This window comes from Oncorhynchus gorbuscha, linkage group LG15, assembly GCF_021184085.1.
Source record: "Oncorhynchus gorbuscha isolate QuinsamMale2020 ecotype Even-year linkage group LG15, OgorEven_v1.0, whole genome shotgun sequence".
In the NCBI taxonomy this organism is placed as follows: Eukaryota; Metazoa; Chordata; class Actinopteri; order Salmoniformes; family Salmonidae; genus Oncorhynchus; species Oncorhynchus gorbuscha.
Genome location: NC_060187.1, coordinates 38,259,561 through 38,269,219, shown reverse-complemented (window position 1 = coordinate 38,269,219; position 9,659 = coordinate 38,259,561). Strand labels below are relative to the sequence as shown.

The window sequence follows — 9,659 nt, the reverse complement described above, 5'->3', positions numbered from 1 at the left end:
TCAACCTCGGTTAAATGAGCACCATTGTTATGAAGGTTGGTATTTATGCTGATTCACCAGCTATTCATCAGCTAGACACAATACACTTGAAACAGAACAGCACCTCCACCTCTCCAGCCTATCCCCAAACCCTGTGATGTTGAGTGTGTCAGCAATTGGCAGACTAGCCAGACTGTCAGAATTTGATATGAAATGTTAGATCAAATTGGCGACCAAGAAGCACTGGAGCGAGAACTCTTTTATTCACTCACTAGCTGATGTGGTACTATTGGGGTTATGATGTTCTATTGACAAGCCAATGAGGCGGGGGTGGACTAGGAGTGTCACACTCACAGACAAGTAAACAAACTGGCTGTGGGGATGTCATGGTTTGATAGAGCATTGAGCAAGAGCATTGATTTGTGTATTTTGTCAGTGGAAGGTTATCGTAACTCTGCAATACCTTTGACCTAGTTAACTTTGTCTCATTCTTTCTGTGTAAATCCTGTCGTTTCAGACATCAAACCCACTGTAAATATGCCACTGAGATATTTAGATTGTGTCAGCTTTTCAGGCACCATCTTGGGAAATCTTGTACTTTTTCTCTTGAACCACTTTTGAAATATTAAATCCTTGAGAGTTTATTGACGCACCCATGCATCAATCTAAGTAACAGAATAATTCAAATCTCCATCAGAATCTGTCAGTTTAGAATCTGTCAGAGATTGCGTGGGCTTCTTCTCCATCCACTGTATCTGCTTGTGTTTGTCTGACCATGAGACATCCCGGAAATGGAAATCGTCCTTCTCACGAAAACGTCTGATGTGTCCGAATGGTTTGGCCAACAAACTATTATGACCACTCTCACGAACACAACTGTGTTCTCAATTTTGCTCTATGACCACCACAATTGTCATGGGACTCTTCTGAAGATAACCCATACAAACGGATGGAGGTATGGAGGTAGTTTTATAAAATAATTTCAAAAAGAAGTGTGTAAAATGTGTAAAAACTAAATATAAATATATATATATATAACTATATATATATATATCCTGAGCTTTCTTATATCTCCTAGAAATAGAACCAACACTACAAACCCTTATGATTTATTTTTTGACTGTCTTTTTTGCCATTTATGAATGTGTTATTGAATGCAATTCTATGGGCTATAGTAGTAAAGGCCAAATTCCATATTGGATGAAATAATTCAAAATAACAGGTTTTGATACCTAAAGGGGTCCTAAAATTCCAAATCAAATAGCTAAATGATCCATGGTATGACCATCAGAAACAATTCCATATGTTAGCTTAGTTCCCCTCCCCCCAAGAGCTTAAACTTTTAGATGCTAAAGGCACGAGCTACTGAATCTAATGAAACTACTCAGACATGCAGACAGCACTTAAACATTCTAAAGTTTGAGACAGTTTTATTAATTTGTAGCAAGATTGTCAATAAAGTTATTGCTTCGTAGTGTACATGCAAAATGAATCTCAAAATGGTTTGTAAAGCTCAAAATTGTACACACCATCACAGTTATGAAAAACAAGAATTATTACCTTTCTCAAAATACACAAATCTACACTGTCAATGTTAAAACAGTCATGGAGGGGCAAGAGATGCTCAATTCATCTTGAAAACAATACAAAACAGTATAACAAACAAGAAAAAAGCATATACATAAAATATAAGAGGCAAAAGCAGGAATGATTTATTTCTTATTACCCTAACAGTGTAAAAAAGAGGCTTAGGTGTGTGCTACTCTATGTTTCATCATGTGAATTGTGTGGAGATTGGAGCAGAGCAGAAGAATCCTGCTGGGAAAACTCTATCCAATCACATGTCATCAGCATGTGGGCGTAGTGTGGCTCTGCGGTGTGGATTCAAGGTCACTGTAGCTATGTGGCCGGTAATGGGGTCCCCGTGGAAATGGGCTTGCTCATCCAGGCTATTGTTGGGAGACATGGGGTCGAGATTGGATAGCCCCTGGCTGCCGTCACCGGTGCCCAGCTTACCCAGCAGAGAGGTCATCTCATTTACCCCCTGGTCTCCTGGGAAATGGTGGTGCAGAGACCTGGGCTCGTCGTCTGCAGTATGATACGGCTGGTCAATGACATGCAGCACTCTGGAAGACTGGAGGTTGTGCAGGGATCGTGACTGTACTGCAGGAGGGAGAGGGGACACAGGTTACAGGTGAGAAACAGCTCAACACATATTGATTCCAGTCATTAAATGGTGAACTAATGTCACACATGCTACATCCCCAGTCCAACTTTAAGTTGTTAGACTGTAAGCCACCTTTTAAAAAATGTGTACCCTGGCTTTTGGTTGTACAATTAACCAAAGACATCTAATGTAAAAATAGATTCCACTCACAGAGCTGACAGACCATCAGTTAAGATGAATAATTACATTTAAGTCATTCACTATCTTAAAACATTATGAGACCATTAGATATTTTTGAGGTCCCTTTCATATTGTATCCAACAATTCCTATACTCAGAAAAAACGTCAGCTGTCCCCTTAGGAGAACCCTTTTTGGTTGCAGGCAGAACCATTTTGGGTTCTTTCTGCAACCAAAAAGGGTTCTTCAAAGGATTATCCTTTGGGGACAGCCGAAGAACCCTTTAAGGTTCTAGATCGCACCCTTGTTTTTCTTTTATTTTTTACCCTTTTTCTACCCAATTTTGTGATATCCAATTGGTAGTTAGAGTCTTGTCCCATCGCTGCAACTCCTGTACGGACTCGGAAGAGGCGAAGGTCTCGAGCCGTGCGTCCTCTGAAACACGACCCTGCCAAGCACTGCTTCTTGACATACTGCTTGCTTAACCCGGAAGCCAGCCACAACAATGTGTCAGAGGAAACACCGTACAGCTGGCGACCGGAGTCAGCTTGCAGGCGCCTGGCCCGCCACAAGGAGTCGCTAGAGTACGATGGGATAAGGAGATCCAGGCCAGCCAAACCTTCCCCTAACCCGGACATTGCTGGGCCAATTGTTTTCTGCCTCATGGGTCTCCTGGTCACGGCCAGCTGTGACACAGCCTGAGATTGAACACAATCGAACACTGCAATGCAATGCCTTAGACCGCTGCGTCACTCGGGAGGCCAGCACCTTTTTTTCTAAGAGTGTACAACTGTTGAAAGGAGAATGTTAGTCAGACAAGCTGATGAGAATAGGGATTAGTAATCCATGTTCTCTGTGCTGATGGTTGCCAACTCAGCTCTTGATTTGAAATGTGGGGTCCTGGTGGACCGTCGTGCTCTGCAGATGAGTTGTTATAGCAGCAGCGCCGTAGCAGTGTCTGGCACTATGAGAGGAGCTCTAGTCTAATCAGCTCTCCAGCTGTGATGTGAGGCAGGAGGTACGGGGTGGCAGGGCGAGGTTTGGCCGGGCAGTACAGGAGGCTGACTCACCTCTCACTGGACTGAAGTCCCCTCCTTGGCTGACCTTGGGCTCAGAGAAAGGTTTCAGGTTTGGGAAGAGGATGAGGGAGAAGGACAGGAGCAGCACCTGGGGTAAAAGGAAAAGTGAAAAAGTGATCATTTGCACTTTGCCACAGCCAACAATGTTTAGCGGTTTAGGGGAGCTTCCAATCCCCAGTAGAGCTCCAGAGTTAAAGACACACTCTTCAGTAACTGTTGTTCAAAGCTGTTCAGCTAATCCCAGTACAGTGCATCAAAGTCAACAGGTGTGAACACACAATCCGTATTATTTACATTTCTGTATTTTCTTAACCTTTCTGGCGCAGGCGTTCCGCTAGCGACCCACCTCAACAACATCCCGTGAAATTGCAAAGCGCCAAATTCAAAATACAGAAATAGTCATAATAAACATTCATAAAAAATACAAGCGTTATACATTGGTTTAAAGATTAACTTCTTATTAATCCAGTCGATTTGTCAGATTTCAAAAAGGCTTTACGGCAAAAGCATACCATGCGATTATCTGATGACAACGCCCAGCTTACAAAAGCATACAAACATTATACAACCAAGTAAAGGAATTACAAAGTTAGAAATAGCGATAAAATTAATCACTTACCTTTGAAGATCTTCATATGGTTGCAGTCACAAGAGTCCCAGCTACACAATAAATGTTTGTTTTGTTCGATAAAGTCCCTCTTTATATCCCAAAAACTCTCTTGGCGCGTTTTGTTCAGTAATCGACTGGCTCAAAGGCGGTAAAAACATGCAGAGGAATACATCCTAATAGTACCGGTAAAATTTGTCAAAACATGTCAAACAATGTTTATAATTCATCCTCAGGTTGTGAATTGTCTAAATAATCAATAGTATTTCAACTGGACAATAACGTATTCAATAGAAAGGAAAAACAACGAAGGGCACGTACTCAGTCATGCGTGTAAACCAGCACTGCATGATTCTACAGTCCACTGACAGAAAGGTCTCATTCTTCTTCATTTTACAGAAAACAAGCCAGAAACAATGTCTAAAGACTGTTAACATCTAGTGGAAGCCATAGGAACTGCAATCCGGGTCCTAACCCATTAGATACTCTATAGGCATTCAATTGAAAATACCCACATCAAAAACATCCCACTTCCTGGACGGATTTTCCTCAAGTTTTCGCATGCCATATCAGTTCTGTTATACTCACAGACATTATTTCAACAGTTTTGGAAACTGTGTTGTTTTCTAAAACACTATAGAGTGTTTTCTATCCAAATCTACCAATTATATGCATATCCTAGCTTCTGGGCCTGAGTAACAGGCAGTTTACTTTGGGCCCACTTCTCATCCAGACGTCGAAATACTGCCCCCAAGGCATAAGAAGAGACAAACTCATTCATATTCATATTTGGATTTAAAAAGTCTAATTTCTGTTGGCACTGATGTGGTTTTAGTTGCTGTCCAATTATATCATAGACAGGTGAATCAATGGTGTGTCTCTCTTGAGTGTATCTCTCTGTGTATGTTTCACTCTATATGTCTGGCATACAACTTTTTATTTAGTTTTGTCATTTTTTTCAGAAGGGGGAGTTTACAGGTACAAAACAATCAAATAAATGCATACAAAGATAGCCCCAACCCAACGCCCACATCCTCCCAACCCACCAGTACCACCCCTTCCCTGTGGGTCTGAAAGCAAAGGACAAAACTCCAAATATATACAGTATATATATTGGTTTGTATGTGTGGGGCGCTAGCGAGATTGTTCTTTTCAGAGTCAGGTATATTTGTCCAGGTCTCACTTGATCCTTGACGAGCACCATTCGTTCTCACTGTTGATAATTCTAATGGTATCACTTCTAACAGTAACTGTATCCCCTGGTTAAATGGGAAAGAGTGAGGTGGTTGCATCTTTCCACCTGCCTGTCTCTCATCCCATATGGTGTATGAGCTGATCTAGTGAACTGTTTCTAAAAGTGACACTTCTGCTTACCAGAACACAGGTCCCAGCCTGGGCGGCCTTTTTGGAGCCGTTCATTACCAGAGTCTGCATCCTACGCAGCTGCTCCATCAGAGACCTGGGAGACACAGAGGCTCAATTAGAAAACTTTGCCACCGGGTGTACGGAGGCAGAAACAGAGAGCAGGGAGAGCAGATTAGTGTGGAGGTTCCTCACGTGTTGCATTTCTCCAACTGGAACACCTTCCTCTGCAGCTCCTGGTTGTGTGTGTTGCAGGCAGTCATCCTGGAAGAGGAACAACAAGGGAATTTCCCAGATGAGACTGACAAGCTGTTGCTGCTCGATCAGTCCAAGAAAAACACCATCCTGCTACAGTATCACTCACCAGCATGCCTGAGAAGCACTTTGGTATAATCAAATCATACTGTGACACTCAAGGACACACAATGGGCCCTATGCAGTTTCTTTGCACCACAAAACTCACACACTGTTTCTTAAACGTTTTGTGCTCAGCACCCTGAGACCAGCACTGGGCAAACTTGAAAGTTGTGAAAATTCCAACGTGCGTTTACGATGAACCATGAGGCTGTACCCACTTAAGTTACAGTTTTAACAGTGGCCAAGTAGGCTACTGTGGCTATTTGATCATAACGTAGGCCTAACAGAGTGACTTGCCTTAAACAATGGAACTTCACTCTAACATTTTTTAAATGGAAATAGCTGTTCTATCTTTCAGCCTTCAGTAGCAGCCAATGTGTGGTGTTCATGAGACATTTGAAAAAATAATACAGAGCTTGACATTAACCTGTTTATCCACTTGTCCTTTAGATAAGGAGGTGATTAAAAATGTTGTTGTGTTGTTTGATGCAAGAAACCACTTAACAAAATCAAATGCATTATTAGTTCCATACTATTATTACAGAGAATTAAACAAATGATGCTACTCTCTGCTTCTTGGCTACTTAGCTTACTCAAGCCTTTCTCAAAATATAACACTGCCCCTTTAAGACAAAAAAAAGCAATTTTCATGACTTGCGTTTCAAAGACATCTAGAAATGTACATGTTTTGTGCTCTTGTAGGAAACAATCACTCCCCCATTGCTAACTACAAATGATCCATAACTGGGCTAATAACTCACTGCCTAGCAAAGGATATGAACACATGTGCAGAGGTGGGTACATGCAGCTCTCGCTTTGATCTCAAAACAAGCTTATCTAACCACAACCGCTCATGGTGTAAACACAGTCCAGTTCAAAGTGAATGGCACAGATCCATATATGGCAACGGTCTATTTGCATATAGGCCTACTGCAGCTCTGATTGGTTATGCCGCACAGTTCTGGGTAGAATCCTACTCCGATTCGTTCTGCCAACAACAAAATCTCTTGCATATTTAGTTTTGCATACTAAGTCTTGCATAGTTCGTTTTGTTCAGGACGTTGCATTGGAAGTGGCTAATATTGCATTGATTCAATCACAATTCCCACAGTAAAGGGAAACATTGATAGTGTTAACTAACAGGGAAAACTCTATAAAGTTGAGTGACGTTCAACCTCGTGCTTCACTGCACGGGCTGATGTTTCTTCTGCACGGCCTGCAGGCCTGCACAGGAGCACAGCTGAGACATGTTCCAAATATCTTGTTAGTTTGTAGGAGTGCTTTATGCATTTCTGTCAGTTGTAGTCAGAGTTGGACACTTCTACTTTGACTTTAGGCCTGTGAGTCAATATCTTGTCCATTTATTTAGTGCCTATTGTCAGTACCTGCTCTCTAGTCCATCAATATATTCCTTTTTCTTCTTCCTGCTCTCTTGTGCCGACTGCTTGTTCCGGATCTTTCTGCGAATTTTCTTCAGAATCCTCTCCTCATACTAATGGCAAACGACAAAGGAACAAAATATTTAGCATGTTTACGCGCATTTGAAATCCTCAAGAACCTTAAGTTGTTCTGTGAAGCTGCAAAAGACTGCAAAAAAGTTTGACCTTGGTGAGGGGTAGTTGGCTAGGCAGAGTCACCCCCTCCTTGGCCAGCAGCTTTTTCTCGTCCTCATTGAGAATCAACTCTTGGAAGGACTGCTGGGACTGCTGTGGGGGCTGGAAGTGAGACGGGAATGTTAATACAGTACATCATATGTAAAGCATCACAACCAGTGGCCTGAGCAGCAACGTGTTTTACAGAGTGAGTGGAAGGAGTGCAGAGAGGCAGGCAGCACCCTCTCATCTCCTGCTTTCCTCACACCAGTTACATTACCGTGCTGAACTCATGCCCTGCTGTCTCATAACCTGTTTCTTCATGTTCTCCTCGGAACGTTTTAGAATGACTTTATCCATCTTACCTATTCCTCTCCACTCCAACACACTCGCCAACATACGAACAAGCCATTACAGACGCACTCATCCAAGCACTCACACACACACTTACTCGCATGCTAGCGCACATGCACACAGACACGCACACACACGCATACCCTTTATCATCACTCACCGGCTCAGATGTACCAGAGAGCAGTAGCTCCTTGACAGTGAGGGGAAAGCTAGAGGTCAGCTGGGTTTTGTGTACATCAGAGGAACACTTTGTCCCACCAGTCCTTCCTGGGTAGAAGCCTGAGTCCCAGCCATCTGTAACCATACAGAGAGACAGGATGTGGCCAGACGTAAGGGCCATCATTTGTCTGTGTTTGTGTTGATACTGAGACAAAGGCAGGATTAGCCTAAAGATACAAACGAAAACTGTGTTGCTTTCAAAGGAGGAGCTTATAATGTTGACATAAGCAATATTAATCACACATCTAACATAACGTAACAAATTCTCTGTGTCACTTATGTAATAAATAACATGAAATGCTCTATATATTTGTATACTTTCTGTACAAATGTGTGCCATATATGTCCTACTGATATTAATGGAGAAGTCGGTGTCCAGAGCGGCCCTGGTGTGTGGCTGAGGGGGGAGGAAATGGGGCTCTGTGGGAGGACTCTCAGGGCGCTTGGGGCTGTCCATCTGATCGGAATGGGGGTCCTCACTGATTCCACTGTCACTGGGAGAGGGAGACCATAGGGGTGACCCCGAAACCGAGTCACTCAGGAGGGTGTTCAAGAAGTCCTCACCCTGGAGCTTTGTTGGACGCAGCATCTGCCGAATAACACACCAAATGTTCTAATTACTGTACAGCCGTACTGGAGAGAGTGGTTGAGAGAAGCAGGCTAGATATGGAGATCGCGTGGTGGACACGTGGTGGACACGTGGTAGACATGTGGTAGACACAGCCAAGGTGAAAATGTCAAATCATGGCAGGGTAACATCAAAGAGTGAATGCTTTCACTCCACTCACGTTTGGCTTGTGAATAGGCCAGGCATGGTTCCCATGGTGTCCCATCTCCTCGTGACGGAGGATGCCATCGTTCTGATCAAACAGCAAATCAAGCAGCTCAATCCCGTCGCAACCCTGGAACAGAACAGGCCACTCAATGACATCATGTTACTCTATGTTTACAAATGAGAGATAACATATAAAGATCCTTAAAGGAAGGCTGTAAAAGCAATCATACCGTGGACTAGTAAATGCTTTTTATTACCATTATCCCATGTCACTCTTATCTGACCGTTTTAATCAGTTTTACCATGCCATTCAACACAGTAGACTTGAGTTAAAATCAATTAAATTGATCTAGTTTGTACTCTAAAAGATTGTCAGTCTATGTAGACCACACAAAACACCCACACCAACACACTCACCCACTCACTGGCAGCTAGATCTACTGCGTCTTAGGAACTTTGTTAGATGGCACATATAACCTTGGCTGCCCTAATAACATAAACTGCTAACCTACTTCTCCAGGACATAGTAAAACACAGAAACTAACACATAGGCCGTGTTACCTGGTCTGAGTAGTGGTCCATCATTTCAGAACAAGGGTGGAACAGGGAGGAACTCCCCAAAACAAGATAAATCCAGTAAAATGGTCAGTTTCCTTTGTTGTGAAGGAGCTCTGTTCCAGATGACCGTGTGTCTCTACTGTATCTCACTGCTCGTGTTCTGAGGTCCAAGGTTTAAACTCCAACAAAGCACATCCAGTCATCAACCCCAGGTCTGTCACCCCATTGGCCAGCATGTAAAGAGGAGATTTGATTGGCAGGGAAGGACTGACAACTGAGGCAAGTTTGACTGTCCCGAAAAGAAAGAACGTGGATGGATGAAAGGTTTATACTTTCCTTTCCTCTTGTTGTGTTTGATAGCAGATTGACAGGAGGAATGAGGGTTAACCTTTGACACGGTTTCTGTGTTGTTTGTTCATTCATAAAAGTAAC

General features: G+C 42.8%; 1 protein-coding gene across 1 annotated transcript; it reads right to left on the bottom strand.

Moving 5' to 3' along the window:
- Positions 1–1,392: 1,392 nt before the first annotated feature.
- creb3l3a (cAMP responsive element binding protein 3-like 3a) lies at positions 1,393–9,393 on the bottom strand. Its single transcript, XM_046299731.1, has 10 exons — positions 9,231–9,393; positions 8,683–8,796; positions 8,246–8,483; positions 7,836–7,969; positions 7,334–7,444; positions 7,115–7,221; positions 5,568–5,636; positions 5,385–5,469; positions 3,395–3,491; positions 1,393–2,142 (listed from the first exon to the last, which is right to left on the bottom strand). The coding sequence occupies exons 1-10, from the start codon at positions 9,252–9,254 to the stop codon at positions 1,817–1,819; spliced, it is 1,305 nt and encodes a 434-aa protein (XP_046155687.1). The 5' UTR covers positions 9,255–9,393; the 3' UTR covers positions 1,393–1,816.
- Between the last annotated feature and the right edge of the window lie 266 nt (positions 9,394–9,659).

Excerpts from the sequence above, each read along its gene's own strand:
- creb3l3a (XM_046299731.1), bottom strand. The coding sequence starts at position 9,254 with ATGATGGACCACTACTCAGACCAG. Across the intron at positions 7,970-8,245 it reads CGACTTCTCCATTAATATCA|ATGGCTGGGACTCAGGCTTC; the intron begins GTAGGACATATA and ends GTATGGTTACAG. Across the intron at positions 5,637-7,114 it reads ATTGATGGACTAGAGAGCAG|GATGACTGCCTGCAACACAC; the intron begins GTACTGACAATA and ends TTCCTCTTCCAG.